The sequence below is a fragment of the Phaseolus vulgaris genome, chromosome 9 (genome assembly GCF_051622355.1).
Source record: "Phaseolus vulgaris cultivar YP4 chromosome 9, ASM5162235v1, whole genome shotgun sequence".
Classification (NCBI taxonomy): domain Eukaryota; kingdom Viridiplantae; phylum Streptophyta; class Magnoliopsida; order Fabales; family Fabaceae; genus Phaseolus; species Phaseolus vulgaris.
The window spans coordinates 23,079,649-23,102,108 of NC_143506.1; the positions used below are offsets into that span (position 1 = coordinate 23,079,649).

Sequence of the window (22,460 nt, forward strand, 5' to 3'; positions counted from 1 at the left end):
AGGTATGGAAATTGGGAGAATTTTCCTTTACTTGTTAGTCTTAATTTATATCTGTTAACTTTTTAGTGAAGTTTATTTAGGAGTTAATATAGGTTTTTGTTTGGTCCAAACTTTGTTTGTCTTTCATTTAATTATATATACACACTATATTAGCAAACTAATTCAGATTATAGTCCATATATTTTATTTTTGTTAGCAGACTTTTTTTATACTCTTTAATTGTAAATTGTAAAATCATTCTTTTTTATTCCTTATTTTTAATTATAATTACGTTAAAAATAAAAATATTAGTTAAGATAAAATATGAGATTAATATTAACTTACTTTTTTAGGCCTTTTATTCAAATAAGTTATACATTTATTATTTAATATAAATAAAATAAATATTTTTTTACCTTTTTATTTAATAATTTAATTAAACATTATATTTTTATTAGAAAATTATAATTTACCGAGGCATTTATCGCTCTATATGTTACTATAGTTTTGAATCATTGTAGTATAATTCTTTTTTGTATATCACAAAGCATTATATATTTATTTTATAATTACATACTTTTCATTTTATTCATAAAAATATTATTAATAAAATATTTTGTTAGTTTTACATCACAAATACTTTTTTTATATTAACGAACACTATAGTTGTAAAATGTTTAATATAACGAAAATTAATTAAAAAAAAACCTGTTAATAAAATTTTTATCTAAATTTTTATTAACGTAATAGTTCTGTAGCATTACAAAAATAAGAATCTATTTTGATAAAACAGTGTTATATTTTTTAAATTAGAAAGCAATGTAAAGTAAAAAAACTTATTAATAGAACAAATGCATCACCTCCCCATTTCTCACCCACACGTGCATACTTTTTAAGACAAATCGTAAATTCAGTTCATTTTAAAAGCACAGCGCGTTGAAACAAAATTTCGCACTGTTTGAAGGACGCGTCGAGAAGCGCGTGATTCACGCGCCTCTCTCATCATTTATTTTATTATGTTATTTTATTTACTTTTCTTTTCCTTAGTGGAGGAGACAATGGAAGCGACAGTGCGACGTCGTTTCCTTCATTCTTAACATCTTAATTTGTTGTTTGACGTTGTTTCAGTTGCTGTTGCAACTTTTCTCTTCCGTTTCTCTCTCTCTCTCTTTCTCTCTCTCTCTCTCTCCTTATGATCATCAAAAACCCATGTTCCCAGATTTAACATGTTGGGGTTCGGTGAGGAAGAACTCACCATAGAGAGCAACGCAATTCCATGCCTGATTTTTACTCAACTAATTGTTCTTCTTCTGCTCTTTGCACTTCTCTTTTTCTTCGTCGTCTCCCCTTTGGATCCCCACGACAACCTCGTCACCGCCGACACGCCTCCTCCCTCCACCTCTTCCAATGTCTTCCTCTTCGATGCTATTCAGCAGGTTCAGTTACCTCTTCCTATTCACGATTCATCGCCCTCTCATTCAACAACCACTCGTCAACACCGTATACTGCAGGTCACCCACCTTTTCTCTCTTACCAAATTCAAGTTTTATGTTTCAATTTTCGCTATTACTCCACGGAATAATATCCATGCATTTTTGTCTTCTTTCTTTTCTTAATTTCAAACATCTTTATTGCTTAGTACAGTTCAAAACTTTACGGAATGTTTTCCAACTCTTTTTTGCTTCTTCTTTTTGTTCGTTTTCTGAGGTGGTTTTCAGAACCGTGTAACCAAGGTAAAATGTAGATCTGTGTGTTTTTCTATTTAAAAGAAAAGTTTAGATTAACTGGGTGGGTCTAGGATCCAGCAAGATCACATCTTTACTGAAAATCGAATTCGTTTATTATCAACTGGACCAATTTTGTTGACTAATTTGTGTGTGTGTTTGTGTTTGCCCCTAAATTGGACCGTGTTGCATCGTTTAACTGGGAGAGGAAAAAAAATATGAGAAAATTGCTTTGCTGCACAAACTTGTGGTCATGGTGCAGTCCAGCTTTTCTTGGATTGAATTTTAGTTATTTTATGTTTTCATTAGGTTGGTGATGTGGTGTCTGCATCAGAAAATGGATGTGGCCATAATGTCCAAGGCGTGCTGCATTTAATATTTGCTTATTTGGGCATGAGATGTTTGGTTTTTGGGGTTTATTTATTGTAAGAGATAAGAGAAGTTGTTGCCAGTCTGGAAGAAATGTTTCTAATAATAAGAAGAAACAAGGGTTGGAGAAATTGAATTTGGAAATGTTTTCTAGCAATATAATTAGTGTTCACCAATATTACACGGTATCAGAGATGAAATTCTAATTTTGGTGTCTGAAGATAAAAAGGTCATCTAAGAAATTGCACTTCAATTTTGGTGACTTCTTGTGTTTCTTATTTCAACATTGGATTTTCATGTGTGTACCTTTTGTATGTTGACCAACAACATTATATACTTTTCTTCTAGTTAAGCAAGGTTCCAATGAAGTTTATGAAATAGATAAATAGTTCACCCAACTTTCTCAACATATTAAATTTCTATATGATAAGGGATGGATATGATTTTTTATACACCTGCTGCCATGAAAATATTCATTTTTTTCTTGTTGTACTTTCTCTTATCTGTCTGTATATTTGTCTTAAAATGCAAAGTGTGAAGTGAAAATATGAACATATGGTAAAGTGTACTTGAAAAGGGTAATTTATTTATTAAAAGTTGATGCATTATAATTAAAAAAAGGTTAATTAACTTTGAGGATGTTAATTAGCAGGGTGGGGAGAATGGAGTTATAAAAGAGGAAATAAGAAGGGATGGAAGCATGAGAAGGGAAGAAGAGATTATGGAGGAAGAAGATTCATCATCACTTTATTCTCACCCATGCCATTATTTTCAATTAGCCACAGTAGCATTTCTCAAATGTTTTGGCCTGGATTCTTCATCTCATCCCCCTTCAACACCAACTCCTGGGAAAAGAAAACAGAGCTGATTCTACAAATTCTGTAATTCTCATCATTATCAACAATTTTCTTAATCAATTTTCTTCTTCTGTCGCATGCTTAATTTAACAAATTAATCCCAACAATAATTGGATAAAGAAAAAAAAACACAAGTTTTCTTAGTCACGGATAATACTATATTAACAACAGTATAGTAAAAAAAAATTTAAAAAATTTCATATCAATTCATATTTTAGTAAACAAAATATTTTAGTTTGTTTTTTTAGAATTTGTAATATAAAACAACTGGGACTCTTAATATATTTATTAAAAAAACAATACTATTACATCGTATACACATTGTGGAATATTTCAAATACTGAAATTTAGAATGATATAGCCGATCTGAATGCTTTAATGAAGAAAATAAACTTGAAAAAATTTGTCTTCCTTTTTTTTTAAATCTCATTCTTAAAAAAAAAAACAATCAAGTTTAATAATATAATAATATATTAAGATTTTAAATTAAAAATATATATAATTAAAATATTATTATTTTAACTTATTAAATAAATGTGTTTTTTCTTTTAATGACTTAAAACTATCGCCACTCTTAAATTTATTCGTAATAATGAAATTATGTTATCAAAGTGAAAGAAGCCATTGCTTAATAATTTGTAATCTAATATGGTGATTAGACAGCCTTACATTCATAAATGTCGGAATAATTAGATAGTACAAAACACGTGCTAAATCTTATTGGTGACTAAAAAGTTTTCGAATCAACCACGATTGTAGTATTCAAAATAAAATTAGTCTCTTATTCATTGAATTGAAAAATCTATGACAAAACAAAAATAGTTATTTATTTATTTTTGTTATTTCGTGTATCTTTCTTAGGCACTATAATAACTATTAAAGTGAGCAATTTAGTACTAACAGGTGATAGCCCAGCACTTAAATATGATATTATTAAGTTGGTTTGCTTGTGGATATTTTTAGAATAAATATATATTTTTTAAAAAAAATTATGAGTTTTTTTAATATGTTTATTTAAAAGAAAATCATATTTATTTTTAAAAAAAAATTGATTGTGTAGTACAGATTGTTTTATATACACTTATTTTAACTTTAAACAAATCCATTATTATTTACATTGTTCACAAAATTAAAATATAGATATTATTTACTTGTAATAAAAATAACTTTTTTTACTTCATTGAAAGTTGACGAAACTAAAATTTTAGAAAAACTTAATATTTTTTTAATCAATAACAAGTACTAAATTCACTAAGGATTTTCATGAAAAAGCTATATAACTATTTCATTAAGTCGCACTAAGTTAACAGGTACTAACCAGTACAAATAATTAGTGAAACATATATTCATATAATTGAATTCATACGAACCTAATGGAGACTTTTTGTTTCAAGATATGATATTATATTCTCGGAATTATTATAAAAAAATTAGAAAGTATGAAGTAGAGATAAATATTTATAATCATAATAAAATACAAAATTCCATTTTTTTTTAGAATGTGCAATTCTCATTTCACACTGTAAAAATTAAAAATAACAGAGAAATAAGCATTTTATATCCTTTAGAATCAATCATTTTAAAAAAAATGTTTATATGGACATTGCATTAAACGTGAAAATGTTTTCGACTCTACATTTTTAAAATATGTTTTTATAGCTCACAAAAATTACTGTAAACATTTTTGTATATTTTTGTTCTAGCAAAAAAATGTTAAGAGAGTTTAAGTAGAATCATTCAATTTATGTTATTTATATTCATAAACCTAAAACAGTTAATATTCATTCTTTTATTTAAGAGTATCAGAGTAGTGAAATTTGTTAAGCAAGATGAAACAAAATAGAATTTTTTTATGATGTGGCACCTATGGTCTCACTATATATGACTCCATTAGGGGTAGTTATTGTTTGTAGATACATTAAGATTTGAATCCTAATAAGGAATGACCAAGATCGAGTACTTGTATCCAACCAATGATCGTTCATATATTGGTAACTTGAAAATTGCATCGTATCCAATATTGAGACTCAAATATATTCAAATTTTTATACTCGACCTATGATCGAAACTCGCTATCTTGAACGGACCCCACCCTCCCAGGCATAAGCTTTCCAAGGTGAAAAGTCTAGGTATACTCAAGTTTTGGGAGAGTTAAGCCTTGAGGGTGATGGGGCTAACATTTGTTAAGTCATAAACACATCAAACAACAATTGGATTGCAACTGAGTAGTTTATTTTAAACGAGAAATAAGAAGATAAAATCATTTTAAGAGGAAAGGACGTGATGTTTCAAAACAAAGTGTTGAAAAGATCAAACATCACTTCTCTATGTAAGGAATACATTGATACATAAGCTTCTCCTAAGACATACAGGTTTATGAAGGAGTACTCTTAAACTCTAGTGCATAAATTAATGTGAGCAAAAACTCATTAATACATAGGTTAATATAGTTAAATTAAAGCATACACTCTTCAATATTTAATCTAATAACATATCGGAGACAAGATATGAGACTAATAAATTTAAATTAGAATAAAACATTAACAAAGGTAATTTATTTGGGTTGAGAACCATTAGTTATTTAGACTAATAATTAATTACAGTCAACACCTATTAAATCTTTAAGCTAATAATAAAGGAAAATTGCACCTGCATTCCCATACTTTTTTTAATTCCAACAATACCCTTCTGAGTATGTTGGATAGTATGGTATCTTCTTCTTTATTTTTAAGTAATAATGATTGCTTATGGTGGTCGGTGGTTGGATAACTTTTTGTGGTCTTTTTACTACTGGTGATTGTGTTTTAATTTGTTTATTTTTTTTATTCTTTTGGAAGTCACAAAACTCAGAAGAAAAAAAATCAGCGAAGTACAATAATGGAGTACAAAATTAAAAAATGGAGAACGTCGAATACAACAAATTTTCTTGTTAATCCTCTCACACACGTCTCAAATGATGGAATTACTCAACCAAACACATAATAGAAGTACTGTGGCGACTGGGAGGAAGGTATATGGGAGTGCGAAGGTACAACTGAGATTTTTTAAAAAGGTGGAGTTATGTTTTACTTAGAGTTATTTAAAACTTTAAAAAATATTTAAACCATTTTTCACAATTAATATGGAGGTGAAGGGAGAAAGTATGGAGATAAAGGGAGAATTTGCCATAATAAATGGAGACGATGCACATTAGCTCAAGCTAATAAGTTCGATGCCCATTAACTCTTTAGATTAATAATTAATTAGGGCCGAGGCCCATTAACTATTTAAACTAATAATAAATTAAGGTTGAGAGTCATTAGCTCTAGGATAATAATAAATCAAGGTTAAGGTTCATTAACTCTTTAGAATAACAATAAATCGGGACCAAGACCCATTAATACATAAGTTAATATCATCAAGTCGGTTATATATTACGTCCTTTAGGAGGGACATTTAAGATCCGAGTACTAACCAGAATCACCCTATTCCAAATTTATATGCTTGGTGACTTGAAAATTACATCCTGTCCTAGTACCAAAACTCTGATATATTCATCTTCCTATGCTCGGCCTATGATCCTATTTTGGACGGACCAATTTTCATATATCATGTGCCAAGCAGCTAAATGTGAAAATTTAGAATGTATAAAGCATATAAAGGTAAAGTTGAGAAGTCTCAATACCCCATTCTTGCATATACGTATTTGAGAACCTACCTCTTGGCGCACGTTCAAATCCCAATTTTTTTTGTTATAACACAAAGGTGTACTACCATTATTACACTACATGCACCTGATGCTAACCAATTAATAAATAACTTTATGTGTTTGTAACATATTTGAAAAACAAAGGGTCATGTCAAATATAAAGTTACACAATAATAAACTGGTGAAATAGTCAAAGAAAGAGCGGAGTGAGATAGGGAGTCTCACCATGGAATAGATACGTCCATGCCAATTCGTAAAACAAGGTGTGAAAACTTTCTATAAATGCCTAGATTTTGATCCAACTTTTGTCAAAGATGGAGGACTCACATCCACAATATCACAAGCAATGAGAGAGCACAAGACCACCGTTAAGCGCAAGACATGACACCAAATCAATCTACTTTCATCTTAGGAATTAAAGAAAGTGTATCGTATCGGTTTGAGAGACCAAGTACCCATCCTTAACACAAAATATTAACTTAGTCGTAGTACGAAAATCCACCTAAATCCAAAAGTTAATCCCAAAATCTACATCAATCTTGATCTAATATCAAAGACTCATCACGATCCTGTAAATTGGTCCACATACTAAAACAGAAGTATGCATTAAACCGCATTTATTATAATCAACTATCTCAAACCGAATACTAACTTAGGTGTCAGACTATTTTTGCAAACACACCACCTACACAGATAGAAGACGGCACAACATTCCCACCATAAATAAGCACTAATTCAAAGAACTTAATAAGTAATTCAAATAACTTAAGGAAGAATAAAGACATTTTCGACCTTTTTGTAATTACACAAATTGCCTTAGAGTTAATTATTATTTTGCCTGTTTTCATCTTGTTACATCATCTCAAATTTCCATGTGGAGTCGTTTTCAGCTGCATTGAATTTAAGGCATGAGAACATAGAGAAGTAACTTCACCGGGCAGGTTCACGGTTTGAGAATAGAGACAACTGAGGTTTCTTTTAAATTTATTTGTACATGGCCACTTAACTTCATAGGCATAAACAAGGTATTAGTTCTTTACTTCTCTTGACCGGGTCGCTTTGATTTTGTATATTATCTTTGTAAATCATATAATAAGATTTCTTTTGAAGTCAAATCACCTAATAAGACGATGAGATCATTTCTATAAATTATTAAAAATATTGAACTCACCCCAAAGAGATTGATGATGTATAGAGATCAACGACATTAAAGAGTGTGCTTGCCAGAAGCAATACAAGGCTTTTTTGTACGTGTCTGTTTGATTTTTCACTAGGACAAAGCCTACCAAACGCTTAGTTTTAATACAAAAACTTTTCCTTGCAAACCACCAGTTACAGCAACCACACGTCTCGTTTAGTTCAAGAATGCTGCTACCTTGACATTGTTAATGTTTATCTTTCCCATCATTTACTTTCTCGAGTTAAATACATTTCATTTTCAATTACCACATATTTTCAATGCTATCCCATCCCAGTTTGCTTCTGGTAAGTTGACTGTTTACCTTGCCTTACGACCCCAAACACTGTTTACCTTGCCTTACGACCCCAAACACGAAACAGTAATAAGCGCGATGAGCAATGATCCAGTCATATCATTTAGATTAGTTTATTTTCCGAACACACACCCCGATTTGTCGTTCGTTTATTTTAGGTGACCTCCAGTTATATCTTTTATTTAACTGATTTGGTACGAAGGTGATTTAACTATGATATGATGAAGTCAAAACTATAAATGGGTCAATACATTGTCGCATTTGGTGGTCATTTACAGTACAGGGAAACGTTTGTATTGCAATGTGTAACTAGCAAATGGCAAAAGTGCATATAACAAACTATCCATGAACAACAAGATAAAACCAAAATAGACTCAAACCAAGAGAAGTGAACAATGATGTTGGTTTCCAAGGCGAGATGCTAGTTTGACAGTTTTCTACGACCAGAGATAAAATTGAGAGCAAACCTTGAAAATCGGGTGAGGGTGAAAAACATTTGCAACATAGCACGACCCTTGACAATACCCTCTCTCACGCCCCTTGCTGCTTTGGCCACCGCAGGCTCATTACTATCCTCAGCTTTCGAATTGATCATCTCCTGCAACGAAGCTATAACAAAGTCAAAAACATGAAGTAAAATTGCTTTGTCTGCCCTACCAAAAAACTAAAATCACAGGAACCTAACTTAAACAGTCATGATTGGTACGTAACCTGAAGAAGGCATAGTAGTCAAGCCGCGAATCCTCTCCTCCGCCAAGCGAACTGCACGAGTGGAGCTTCGAACACCTTGAGTAATCCCTTGGCTATACCACCCCACACAAGTGGGAGTAATATCAACATTATAAAAAGCAACACAAAACGAGCAAAAAATTGAAAATAAATAAATAAAAGCTTAAACCATTGACTTATTTCTCACTTTTAAGTTTTAAACTACCACCAATTTAGTCCCTTAAAAATGTAAGGCGTTAAGCCTTAAAATAAATCTCTACAATGCCTAATTATTCCATTTAAATCTTGAGATTTAATTAATAATATCATGTCCAACTTTTTATTAATTTTGGCTAATGCAATTAATCAGTAATACTGTCAGAGGCTTATTTGAGAACTTTCCTAGTCTTAGAACTAACGTAACAAGCTATATATTTAAATCGGCGATTCATTTCAAGTTCCACTAACTCCTACATGAATACAGAGAAGAGGCTAACAAAAATGCTACAAAAAGTTGTTGATGTCCTCATTTGCTATCAGTTTTACATCAGTAATGAAATTTTGTAACGAATATAGGCTGTTAAAGAGTTTTTATGGCAGTGTTAATGGCAAGGAAAATTAATGACAGGGATGATTTAACTAACATCTATGAAGGGAATCAAACTAATTTTCTTAATTGCGACTAACAGTTTAATGATCAATAACAAAATTACCCTATATGACCAAGCTCGGTGGTTAAGTCACTGATTTCCATGCCGGATAATCGAATTGCGGCCATGGTGTTGGGAAGCTCTTCCCTCGTGGCATCCATCAGCTTCTCCATCGATTCCGCTGCTTTCTTGAAAGCCTTAACATAAAATCACATTCTCAGGATCAGAAACTAAGACCTCAAAAAATCAAACACAAAATCGATAACACAAACCAGGAGCGTCGGAATCGCGGAGAAAAACAGCCACGTTGTACATACCGCCGTCTGCACGAGACAACACGCAGGTTTCGTTAATTGAAGAATGATAAGAGATAATAAAAGATTTGTTTAGGGAGAGTGATGACGGTACCGCGCAGGCAAAGACGTTGAGAACGGTGACGTGGCGGCTGGTGAGGTTCCAGTGTGTGAGCTGTGGAGATCCGAGTGTGGAGGTGTAATGTGAGGGTTGTACGGTGAAGGAGCACAGAGGTAGGGGAAGGGAAGAGAGCTTCGTGAATGAGAGACTACGGTGTGAGCGAACGTTGGTGGCAAAAGTGTGCGTCGTGAGTGGAGCTAAGGTGCGTGGGTTTGAAGCTTGGAATTGCAGAGCACTCTGCATTTCTTCTGTTTGGGAGACGCACAGAGCGATACAAACACTAACATAGCATACACCACCAATGAATCGACCATAGCCAGACTGGTTCTCTCAGAAAATACTGAATTGGGCCTCCAAGAAGTAGGTGAATTGTCTGGGACAAGCCCAACTTAAAAAGTGGATTGCCAATAAAAGCCCTAAAGGAAAAAGAAAAAGACTCACGCATTACACTTTCTATTATCAGTTAACAGTTATCGAAAATTACAAAATGAAGAGTTAAATGCAGTAAACAAGGAGTGAAACCCATATAATTTTATAATTTCTAGAAAATTCAGGAAAATACTAAAGAAATATAATATTTTGCTTTCGTTCCTTAGAATTGTAATTTATTTTATAATTCCATATCATAAGCCATCACCTTTGTCAAGGAATTATTTTTCACCCACATTAACTTTACTGCTTTTTTATAAATTAATCCCCATTTTCCTTTACTAGAAAGAAACTTCGATGATCTGCCTATCATTTACATCGCATATTTACAACATAATACCCTCTAAAATAGCCTACAAAATTCTTAATTCGCCTACGGCGACTACCCTGTCCATATGAAGAAGCACTTCGCCATCTGGAACAATATTAACTCATACCCGATTACACCCTGCGCCCTCATTCTTTTTTTCTTCTTCCTTTTTCCTTTTCTGTTTTCCTTTACAGTTACGTGCCACTTTTTTATATATGTTGTTCACAAATAAACAAATAATGAGTTACTGACTGGCTGACTTCCACAAGGAACCAAGCAACCAAAAAAGAAGCTCCCTAGCCCGTCTTCTAACCAATTTTGCTAACACTTGTCACTGTTGCGTTGCAAAAGAAACATCTCTGGCAGTTCAAAAGGTGCCTGGTTATACAGCCATAACAAGACTTGTGTGAACAAGGTGCAATTTGAGCATCTGCTTCACATGCATAACATATGCAGCACAAGCTATCATCAAGATCTGTATCTCCCACACTATCCACTTTATCATGTGGTAATACGGTGCGGCAAGTAAGGAGACTAAGAAAATTCTCTAGTTGCTCATATTTTGCTACATAAGCTTCCCCTCGAAAGGATCCGTCCTGAGAAAATGAAAGAGCTTAGTAGTTTCAAAGATCAAGAGAAAACTGGAATCGTGACATGACTAGGAACTACCACTTATCATTTGAAATTGTTGAGGTTCATAGAAATGTGCCAAATGAACTTTGCCGGTTAATTTTATTAATAATTTAGCATTAGATAGCACCAAATTAGAATTTTGAAAAAATTGGATAAAAAGTGCGACAGAAACAAAAAGCCATTCTAAATACTATGGAATCACAACTAACCCAGTTATAATCCAGAAGATACTGAAACCCATACTGAACGGTATCTGGACAGTCCATGCTTGCGAAAACATCTAAAAGATCATTGTTTTCTCGATATTCTTCAGAATTTGTAGCATCCAATAAATTTAAGATGATCCCTACTAGAGGGGCCAATATCATGCCTCGGTTTATTTTTTCTGGAGATTGACTATGCCGTCTAAGGGACCTGAAAAAAAAATAAGAGGGCAGCCTCAAAAAAATCAAAATAATAAAATATATTTCAACAGAGAAGATTCCAAATTCTCAAGGAGCCTTGGACTATTGGTTTCTCACGAAACAATATCAGTGCGTGCAAGTGTGTGTGGAGGGGGTGCATTCAGTTCTTGTATATTTAAGTCATAGGATTTGAACTTACAAGTCAAAGAATTCAGCATCGGCAGCAGAAGTAATGTGATTGAGGATAAATACAACCAACTCGGTTAACCTTCTTAGGTTAGTGTCTGGTCCAGACAGGAATACTTGAGGAATCTCACGAGTGCAGAACTCCAGAATCCTTGCAAGATTACATGAAAGATCAAATATGACACAACATTTCCTTTGCTGAAACTCTATTACCTGTGTAAGTGTAGCAACAATAAATTATTGGAATGGATATATCAAACTCTGAATCAGCCAAGCAATCCATTATAATTATAGAAAGAAACCATTTCAATCTTATGCACACTATGACTTGAAATGAACCCCGAGTTAAATTAATAGAAAAATGGATCAGCTACAGAAGTACATAACAAACTGAAATCCCAGAACCTATGTAGAATATGTACTCTTACTGCTACAACAAGATTCAAATTTAGTAAAGGATGGAAAAATATAATTCATACCTGGTACTTTTCTTGCATTTCTCGAACAGAAACTGAAAATTCAGTCATGGTCCAGCTTAGTGTATTGAACAGTCGGTTTAGAAAAGATGAAAACAATCCTTCATCACTTATGCAAGCTTCCCTTAGCAACCTCTGCATTGCATCAAGAGTCAAGGGGGGGAAAACTTTATGGTAAGAAATTGATCCAAGCAAAACCTACCCCGTAACAAAAAGAGTTTGTTAACATACTTGGAAAAGAACTGATGATGAAGATGATTCTCCATTCTTTGAAAAACTAAAACCAGAACCCTTGCATAATCGTAAGAGTATGTTTGTCACTGGTATCCAAGATCTGTTATCAAATGCTGATAATAAAGCTTTCGGCATCCTTTGGGTGGCTGCCTCATTGTTCTCAAAGGTAGCCAAATATTCCCTGTACTGCACCAGGACAGATATAGACTGAAGAAGAAGGTCTCTAAGATCTGCACTTGATATTCTTGGATCATTGAAATGGGTGACTACAAAAGTGACCTAGTGAAAAAGATATGAATGATCGATTTAGAACCAATGAGAGATGCATTGATTGAAACTGATCTATTTGGGAGTAGCCGCATTAAAAACATAGGTTTGTGAATTTTTCAGATTCATGTATGCTGCTTTATCCCATCCCATGTACTTGTTCCCTTGTGTGCTTGTGTAATTTAGAATTCTCAAAACCCACCATTAGATTGAAAATTGCTTTTAGATAGATTACAAAAATAAGGATTGATCCAAAATTATTTATGTCCTGTTTATATACGTCAATTTTGACGTGATAAATAATTCTTAAGGTATATATACCAATATGAATCATTTGACCACCATCTTATTGTTAATGTTTTTTTATCAAACTTCACACACCATCAAGTATATGGTTATAATCCAATAGTTGGATTGATTAAAATTATATTTTGTAAGAAGTTATTGATAGTGTAATAGTTGGTGTAAGTTATACCGATGTCACTTGGTCCCTCTTCACACACGCATGCTTCATTGGAGCATTCAGAAATATCACATTTTCCTCCATTAGTTCTCAGGTCACTCAATACCTTACCAAATGCAAGGTTTACGGACATTGGGCATTTAAGCACATGTTTGTAAGACTCGTTATGATAGGAAGATGAATATACAAATCTTGATTATCATTCAATATCTTTTTATGTTGCTTATAACTAACTTCATTTGGTACACACAAATCTGCTAATGGCATTGTCTTGATGTTCTATGTTATTTTATATTGGCCATGTAAAAGTGCCTCCATAGGATTCTGTACTCTAAATATATTATCATATAAGGCCAAAAATTTATTCTAAAAAAATTCCATTACTCCTGTGGAATCAAATTTCATTCACTAAATATCACCTAGGGCTTGGTTTGGAAAAATTAGCAATGTTAGTTCAACAATTTGGTATGACTTGCAGTGAAGCAAATCATTCAGTTTTTTACCATCACTCAAATGTTGGGTGTATCTATCTCGTAGTATATGTTGATGACATTGTTCTTACATGTAGTGATCACCATGGCATCTCATAGGTCAAACAACACCTTGGTCAACACTTTCAAACCAAAGATATTATTAAATATTATGAGATATTATAAATATTGTTAAATATTTTTATCTATGTAATCGGCTTAGCCCGTATTTTCTGTATGTTTCTTTTTCTATATAATACACAAGGGATTTATCATATTCTTTTCTTTTATTTTAATAAAGATCTTTTTATGTTGCTTATAATTCACTTCATTTCTTACACACAAATCTGCTCATGGCATTGTCATGATGTTCTATGTTATTTTATATTGGCCACGTAAAAGTGCCTGCATAGGAGTTTGTACTTTAAATATATTATCATATAAGGCCAAAAATTTATTCTAAAAAAATTTCATTACTCCTTTAGAATCAAATTTCATTCACTAAAGATCAAGAAACAAATATCAGGTATAATTCAATTAAATATTAAATAGGAAAAACGGAGATTGAAAGGGTGAGGCATACAAATGAAGTAAGTCCTCTCTTAATGAAAATTGTGGATGGAACAAAGGGAGGATCACTTTTCCGCAACACATGAAAGCAATCAACCTGTATGGTCATGTGGGAGAAAATATTTATGTTAAGATAAGTTGATGATTATAAGAATGATAAGAGAAATTTTAACTAATAATGTTGCAAATCAACCAAGGTTAATGTGTGACTACCAACCCAAATTCGTAATTTTTTTTTTGCTTTTTCTAATAATGACCCTTCCCTCTTAGTCCCAGCACAATTTTATCCCTCTTAGACGCATAAAACAGGAAAACCCAAAAAAGGGTATTAAAGTCGATAACTAGTGAAGATGTTCTCTACTCTACAACTGAACGAATTAAAACTGCTGTTAATTCTAAATAAACGCTAAGTGCTTATTTACCAAAGCTTCCAGATAATATTCAGGGATGTATATAAACACTGAATCCATATTGCTAAGGACCAGAAGCAACTGGACAACCCACATGCACATTGCATACATTCCTCTTTGCTTCCACCGTGAAAATAAAGAGATGCGGTACCTGTAAAGAAAGAAATCACCCAAAAATAACAAGTCTGTAAGAGAAACAAAAATAATGATGTGCATGTAGGCTTTTTAATAAGGATACTAGCATTTGAGCAGCATCCAAAAAGCTAGACTGAAACAGAACACGACATATTCTAATATAAATTCCTAAATTTCAACAGTTCAACTTCATATGACACAGGGGTATCCATAAAACACTGATACCTGAAAAGTTCAATCAAAATAAAAAATATATATAATAATAACAATTAAAAACAAAATCTAAAATCTAAAACTCAACACAATTTTGAAACTAGCATATTATAATGAGTTTCTCAAAGTAAACAACAGCAAACTGACAACACAGTTTACACTGATGCAATTTATTGCAAGTCATAAAGTACAGCTTAGAACCTTAAGCGTAGCAAGAGTTTCATGAAAGATGAATGCACATATGAAACAGAATAAAGAAACACATACTTTTTGAGAGCATACTCCTGCTGTTTCCAAAATAAGAACTATATTTAAATTCTTCCAAAATTATACTCAACAACTTTCTCTTTATCAAAATTAGTTTAACTCAGTAATCTAAGTAGGGTCCAGTAACCCAAAAATGTAAATAAAGTGATAGAAAGAAAGGAAATGGATTAACAGAACCAGTGCATTTGATATCAACTTGGCAGGAATGAGTATCACCAAAATTTTAAAAAAGTAAACACTAGCACACCATTGTCATCCAATTGAAAGTTATCAAATTAGGTTAACAATTATATAATGAGAAATTGGAACATGAACTATAACCTAACCACACAACCTGAAAATTTCAACCTAATACCATTTGGAGATGTAGAATGCCAATTCAAAAGCAAAATCGATGGGAGGGAAAGAATAAACAAATGAAACAAATAAGCTTAAGTGTCATTTCTCATGGTCATCTTACCAAGCACAATGCCTAACACAATCAATAACCTCTTCTCTATATTCATTACGAGCTTCTTTCAAATGTTTCAATTGCTCACTGCAAGCTCGCTCTCTTATTTGCTTATCCGTTTCCTCCAAAAGGGAAATTGACTGTGTCTGATGGGTCATGTAGTATGATGCCTACAAAAACAGGAAGAATGAAGTTCACATCTCTTTTCATTTTTTCCCTAAAATTGAAATGATATTTAAAATCAATTAAGTGATTACAAATTTCAAAATATACCAGCTAAAATGAGGATGAACATAACAAAATTCAAGGCTGGGTACTCGAGTAAGATTACTATTGGGTTAGGATTGAATGATATCAGTGTAAAGCAAAATCAAATTCATATTACCAAAAAAACATTTTGTAGGATGCTTTCATAAAATTCATCATTAGATGAAAATTGTTTCATGCAAATCATGCTCAAAAAACTTTTCATACTTATCATAATATATGGAGGTGGTAGGTAGAAGAGGATTAAGATATTTCAGCAAGCTCATGATTTCTACTAATCTCGCCTCATGTTTCAGAAAGATCATTATAGAATGAGTTAGAAACCTAACTCAACCCTATAAAACCAACTCGTAAAATGAATATTGTTCAAGTGATATAAGCTTTATTGAGTCATATCTCTAGTCGACATGGAACTAAACCACCGCCACTGAGACTGCAATTAAGGAAACCCCAAGAGGCCACAACAAAGGCAAGCTAGAGGTGAGCAAAATCAAGGCAGCTTCCCACCCCTCCCCTATGCCCAGGGCTATAGGCCTAGAGCATGGCAAATATAGGTGACCCAACAAAACAGTGAATCTAGGATAGACTCTGATACCATATAGAGTTTGGATTTGAAGCCTAACTCAACCCCACAACCAACTTACAAGGTGAGAATTTCCAAGCTTTACATGCTCTGTTTTAGCCATATCACAAGTCAATGTGGGACTAAACCCCCATCCTTAAGGCAACAATTAAGTGGCCCCCAAAGAAGCCATAACTAAGGCAGGCTAGGAGTGACAGCAATTAAGGCAACTTTCCAACAATCATTAACTGACTTCTGGTATGAATTATCATCAAACAGGTATCCATTCAAATTCTTTCGAGATATATCATTCCATACAGGTGAAATCAAAGACAAAGAAGGTGTATGTGAGTGTAATTCAGGTAAGAAAAGGTAGGTTTAAGAATTTAAATACATATTCAGTTTTGATTAATTTGGGGAGAAAAATTGCTTCTGCTTTTGAAAAGCTCATTCAGTAGGATTTTAATTATAAGCTACTTTGTACTCAAAATAAACTAATACAAATACAAACCAAGTAATAAAATAAGGTTTAGACACATTTTGAATAGTATTGAGGGTCAGTAGTCATTGCTGATTTGGAAGCAAGTCTTATTTGCCCTCACAACTCCTTTTATATTTATCTTTCTCAATCTTTAGGAAAAGTTCAGGCATTATAGAGAAAATCAAGCTGGTCACTGTCAAATCTTAAGAGATTACAATAAAATTTGCAAACATGGTATTACCTGCTTAAAATTTGGAGCAAGACCAACATGATACAACCATAGCAAAGTATCAAGTAGCTCCTCTTCTCGTAGTGTAGTTGAAGAGATATTAATATCCTTTGGTACAGACTTCATATGGTGCACTTGGCGGTAACCATACTCAGGTTCAGATTGATCACTGGGGCTAGGTTTATCAGTTATCTCATTATTCAAACTCCCATCACTGCATTCAGCAGTGACATGAGCAGGTCTCTCTGGAATAGAGCTACAATGACCACGAGAACCTTTGGCCAGGTATTTAGCAGGAACCTTGAAGTTCCTTGTGAAATCAGAATCATAACTAGAACAACAGCATGGCTTCTGCCTGGTTGAATGAGTGACCCTGGTTTCTTCACTATCCATGCAACCTTCATCCCATTGAATCACTTCCATTTCATGATCAAATGTTGGGTGTAGCTTTGATAAATGGCTATAGGATCCCCCAAGCCTGGAAATATCAGCTCTATGGGGATCACTTTTAAGAAATAAATGAACAGGGAAACTTTGCTCACCACCTCTGTGAAGGAAACCAACATCTGTTTTGCAGCTCTTTAACCAGCCACAGATGTCACCCAAGGCAAATCCTTCAGATAGAAAATGGAGTACAACTGTGTAAATTGAAACAAGAACCGAGTTGCTAGAAACTCCAGGGGGTGGAATATTACGTTCTGCTCCTCTGTTCTTCAGTAGAAGGCTCCGTAAAAATGTCCTAAATACTGCTCCAGGTAGCTGGGGAGGATTCGTAGGTGGTATAAATTGTATCACTAGGCGACAAAGGTCCCTATGCTTCTCCTCAATCTACATTTGAACTAGGCATACTCAGAATGTAGGAAACTATGAAAGGAGTATCCAATAGCACAGTAGTTCACAGAATTTTACCCTCAAATAAGAAAGAATTATTCACAAAATTCATAGAAACAACCTTATCTTTTGCATTCTATGACAACGAAGAGTAGATAAATGAAAATTTTCTATTTTATACAAAATTCAGATAGCCTAAGCTTACCATAACCCCTTATCACCAGTCCCAATGCCATGTCCGACCGAAATATGATGGAGAAGAATATTGTTAAATGAAATTGAAAACACTTCCATAATCAATAAGAATAATTGCCATAAATAAAAAGTAAAAAATTATTTTGCTCAACCTTGTATCTTGAGAAGTAACATAAAAAACTCATAATCACCAATCACATGATAATTTATAAATTAGAGGGGAATGTTATCAGCTTGATAAGATTTGGCACCAGTAAACATAGAAAAGTTTCTCTCGTTTTCATTCAGCTTCATGCACAAATGAAAGATCACAGCATTTTTACTGTCATCTCAGAACACTGATGGACATTCCCCTACATCCATTGACCCATATAGGACTTAGGATTGAGAGAGAAAATGTTACTAAAGGAAGAAAAACCTTCATCTAGGCACAAAAAGGTGCAATAAACCATATGCAACCTTGCTATTCACTTCTAACACTCTCCTCTTACTTTTTCTTACTATCCTATACATTACAATGAAGCAATAGATAATTTTATTTAACAGGTTAAGTAATTTCAATGGCTTGTTGCAAAATAAACATAATTATTGTATACAAAAGCTTGTTAGTTTTATTGTTTGCTAGTTGCTTCTTCAAAATTCAGGAGAAACAGTGAGGTATTCATTCTCATTTCAGACATAATAACTAAAATCGAAGTTAGGTCAAAGAGAGAAAGAATTTACCTTGCTGACTGATTCAGACAAAGCTGTGGTTGTCAACATCATGTTACCTTCATAAGATGCATCTTCGCATGAACCAGGCCACCAAACAGTTGGTATCATGAAGTCAAGATCATGTTTGTTTGGACTCTTTTGTGAAAGAAAACCTTCAAACACGAATTCGAAATCTGGTGACTTCCACCAAAGCACCATAAGCTCCTCTCGTCTTAATAGATGACATGCCAATGCAAGGTGAGAATATGATCCAGAGTAAGGACATTCAGTTAAAATTAATAAGGCTATTTTACAACCACATGAAAGAGCATTTAGGATGTGTTCAAATAGCACATGGGATCCTTGAAATTGTAGCATAACCTCAACTACTTTATCCAAGCTTGAGTAATCATGGGGAGCATGCAAACCAAAAACTTCAAACATGAAAGACAACAGTGGACCCCAAACCATATACTCTGTGATCCCAACATCCGCTTCAAGTATAGAGAATAATTCCTCACATATAGCATACGAAGCTGGATGGAAAATTTCTTCCAGTGAATCAAACCTCTTCACTCTTCTCAATTTCTGAACTAGGGAATGATCAGCTCGTTCCACTGAATGCATGTCCAACAGTCTTGACCAGCATTGCAGCAATTGGGTGACAAAGTAGTTCTTAGAGGGAGGAGCCTGAAGAGGAAGGTAGCCCTCGATGGGATACTTAAAGGGTCGAGCTCCAAAGTTTAACTCACATCTTTCACCCTGGGAGAGAGAAACTGCTGGATAATAACCGAAACCAGGACCCATCTTTCGAATTCCTTGGAATGCAACCCCAAGTGAATTACCATTCCTGTAGAATAATATTTCATCTTGATCTAAATCTATACAACATCCAATAATATCACCAACAACCCATGACTGGCCATATGTCTCAGCATCCTTGTTCCACTTGCTAACTCGCCTCCCATCATAAGCATATGAATCATCAGCATCACCAACACCTTTATGGTCAGTGAAAGGGCAAGAAAGAGTGGCCCAGCCAAGTTGCTGTATGCCAGATGTTTCCAACATGACTTCATACATCCATTTTCCCTTCCAAACACAAGCACTAGCCCTGGCACTACTGAACATTGCCATGCTCTCTATAAGAAAAGGTGACTTGATTACTTTAATATCACCACAGATGCTTGATTCTTCTAGGCCTATAATATCAGGCCCGTTGCCATTTTTACCATTAATATAACAAACCCCGTCTCTTTCACTGTACGAATCCCTCAATTTCACATTATATCTTGAGAAATCATTTCTAATGACAGAGTGAATACAACCACGATCAACCGGACCAGTCAATGAATTGAGTGATCTGTTTGGGAGGCCAAACACATACTCAAGGGTTCGCTCCACCGATTGCTGACCCAAATCGTCACAGCAAGAAAGTAACCGAGTTTTTGGCAAATTTTTCTTACCGTCCTCACCGTTCAATAACACAGCCAGACCAGCTGAAAACCCACCAACTCGCGGGCTATCTTCACCCATCTGTGACACACAGAAAGCACTATCCCTCAACTAGCCCGAAGCCAGCTGAAAGCTTTTCCAAATTCAAATCCCCGTTCAACTGTCACAAAGTCAATTAAGCTCGTTAAGTATTCGTGATCCATGCCCAAAAAAAAAACTAATATTACAAACATTTTGGGGCCCGAATTCACAACACGCAATAACAGGAGAGAAATCTGCATAGTAGCTTACTGGTACAATATGCCCACAATTTAACATGAACGACCACCAATTCTAAAACAAACAAAAAAACAAATTCACTTTTTGCTCATATCCCACAATAACAACAAATCCCAACAAGTTCAGAAAATTCCAAAAAAAAAACTAACACCAGTTTTCCCGGTAAATAAACAGACACACACGCACAGAGAGAGAGAGAGAGAGAGAGTTAGAGGGAAGGTGGAAGACTTCGTTATAAATTTTAAAAATGTTGAAAAGTGTAAGGCGCCCCTCAAATTGAACCAAAAAAGCGTTACCTCCAAATAACATGAAAAGGCTTCGAAGTTGGTACTATCAATTAAAGAAATAATTAATTTAAAACGGAAACTTACAGAAAAAGTTCATGCTGTGGCGAGAGAAATGGCGGCGGAAGGTTGCTAGGGTTTTGCAGGCTCCATTGCTTCGAGATTCGGTGACAGCACTAGAAGAGTGATGCGAGAGAAAGGGAACGTGGAATTTTCCGAGGGATAAACCGTATTTGATGTTGTTATTTTATAATTGATTATGATTCTGTTTTTTGGTAATAATGATTTCGGCCAAAAAGTTTGGGGCTAAAGGCAAAGAACGAAGGAAGCAGAAGCTGAAGCGAAGCCGTGCGCGCTGAGTCGAACCGAACTGAACTGCAGCGAATGGAGTTGCGACTGACACGTGTCGAGGAAAAGAGCGGTTGGTTGGTGAGTTGGCTGGTGAGTTGACGGTAACGATACTGGCAACTGGAAGAATAGGGACCACCCGTTGTAGGAATGGGAGTGGTGGACAACATTGTTGATGAGTCAATTATACGTTTCACTACACTTCGACTCAGGGCACATATTCGGTTTCCACATTACAAGATACCCCTATACATTTCTACCAATAATTCGTTTTTTAATATTCTTAATATTTACTATAATTAACATTTCATTATTATATATTATAATTTATTATTTATGATCATATATATAATTGGTTGATGGTGTAAGTTTTATTACATTAATTCATGTTTTAGTTTTTTTTATTTAATCAATACTACAAATGTTCAGAAAATGAGTGAAGTTATTAATCATAAAACGCATTTATGGTTTTTATTAAAACAACTGCAAGAGGCAATGTCCTTAAAACTTGTTTAAAAATATTTTGTTACTATAAATTAACATTGAGAAGAAACTGTAGGAAAAATATGACATGTAATTTTTTACACTTTCGGTTGACATTAATTAATCACTGCGAAGAAATATATATCATGAAAAAAATGTATACGTATGAGTCAATTAATTACCAGAATGACCAAGAGACTCATTAAATTGACATTTTTACCTTGTCTGTTCTCATGGTCAATCTTCTCAGATTTTTTTCCACGTGTCCAGTTGTTGAAACTTTGTGCTTTTTCTTTTTCTTCTCACAAGTACCGTGTTGGCTTCAAATATTTCTTTTTATCATTTGTTTCCCTGAAATATTATAAAAAAATAAAATATTTTATTTTATTCATACAGCATTTTTAAATAAATTATAATAATTAGAATATCTTTCCACCTTAAGTTTATTCAGAAACAAGTCTTGGGTAGAAGATTAAGAAAAAGAGGATTTGTCTTTAGAAAATAAAAATCTTTCATATGATATTAAATATATTAATTTTAAATTTATTCAGAT

General features: G+C 33.7%; 3 protein-coding genes across 5 annotated transcripts; 1 reads left to right on the forward strand and 2 right to left on the reverse strand.

Annotated features, from left to right (window-relative positions):
• Window positions 1-1,097: 1,097 nt before the first annotated feature.
• Window positions 1,098-3,007, forward strand: LOC137821821 (uncharacterized). Its single transcript, XM_068626586.2, has 2 exons — window positions 1,098-1,490; window positions 2,725-3,007. Exons 1-2 carry the CDS (start codon window positions 1,206-1,208, stop codon window positions 2,938-2,940), a joined length of 501 nt encoding a protein of 166 aa, XP_068482687.1. The 5' UTR covers window positions 1,098-1,205; the 3' UTR covers window positions 2,941-3,007.
• A 5,343-nt stretch (window positions 3,008-8,350) lies between these two features.
• On the reverse strand, window positions 8,351-10,167 carry LOC137820064 (uncharacterized). Of its 2 annotated transcripts, none has more exons than XM_068623844.2 (5): window positions 9,877-10,167; window positions 9,741-9,791; window positions 9,532-9,665; window positions 8,822-8,913; window positions 8,351-8,708 (listed from the first exon to the last, which is right to left on the reverse strand). In XM_068623844.2, exons 1-5 carry the CDS (start codon window positions 10,123-10,125, stop codon window positions 8,686-8,688), a joined length of 549 nt encoding a protein of 182 aa, XP_068479945.1. In that variant the 5' UTR covers window positions 10,126-10,167; the 3' UTR covers window positions 8,351-8,685. The 2 variants fall into 2 exon arrangements, with proteins under 2 accessions (XP_068479945.1, XP_068479944.1); XM_068623843.2 differs by having other exon boundaries at window positions 8,351-8,719.
• Window positions 10,168-10,444: 277 nt separating this feature from the next.
• LOC137820063 (E3 ubiquitin-protein ligase RKP) lies at window positions 10,445-21,612 on the reverse strand. Of its 2 annotated transcripts, none has more exons than XM_068623842.2 (11): window positions 21,164-21,612; window positions 19,089-20,673; window positions 17,352-18,167; window positions 15,810-15,970; window positions 14,747-14,885; window positions 14,338-14,421; window positions 12,552-12,833; window positions 12,324-12,455; window positions 11,858-12,057; window positions 11,464-11,668; window positions 10,445-11,217 (listed from the first exon to the last, which is right to left on the reverse strand). In XM_068623842.2, exons 2-11 carry the CDS (start codon window positions 20,592-20,594, stop codon window positions 10,930-10,932), a joined length of 3,813 nt encoding a protein of 1,270 aa, XP_068479943.1. In that variant the 5' UTR covers window positions 20,595-20,673; window positions 21,164-21,612; the 3' UTR covers window positions 10,445-10,929. The 2 variants fall into 2 exon arrangements, with proteins under 2 accessions (XP_068479943.1, XP_090151233.1); XM_090295107.1 differs by lacking the exon at window positions 21,164-21,612 and adding an exon at window positions 20,805-21,051.
• Window positions 21,613-22,460: the final 848 nt, after the last annotated feature.

Excerpts from the sequence above, each read along its gene's own strand:
- LOC137821821 (XM_068626586.2), top strand. The coding sequence starts at position 1,206 with ATGTTGGGGTTCGGTGAGGAAGAACTCACCATAGAGAGCAACGCAATT. Across the intron at positions 1,491-2,724 it reads GTCAACACCGTATACTGCAG|GGTGGGGAGAATGGAGTTAT; the intron begins GTCACCCACCTT and ends GTTAATTAGCAG.
- LOC137820064 (XM_068623843.2), bottom strand. The coding sequence starts at position 10,125 with ATGCAGAGTGCTCTGCAATTCCAAGCTTCAAACCCACGCACCTTAGCT. Across the intron at positions 8,914-9,531 it reads ACCGAGCTTGGTCATATAGG|CCAAGGGATTACTCAAGGTG; the intron begins GTAATTTTGTTA and ends GGGGTGGTATAG. Across the intron at positions 8,720-8,821 it reads GACTACTATGCCTTCTTCAG|CTTCGTTGCAGGAGATGATC; the intron begins GTTACGTACCAA and ends ACTTTGTTATAG.
- LOC137820063 (XM_068623842.2), bottom strand. The coding sequence starts at position 20,594 with ATGGGTGAAGATAGCCCGCGAGTTGGTGGGTTTTCAGCTGGTCTGGCT. Across the intron at positions 12,834-14,337 it reads AGAGAGGACTTACTTCATTT|GTCACTTTTGTAGTCACCCA; the intron begins GTATGCCTCACC and ends CTTTTTCACTAG. Across the intron at positions 11,218-11,463 it reads ATCTTCTGGATTATAACTGG|GACGGATCCTTTCGAGGGGA; the intron begins GTTAGTTGTGAT and ends TCATTTTCTCAG.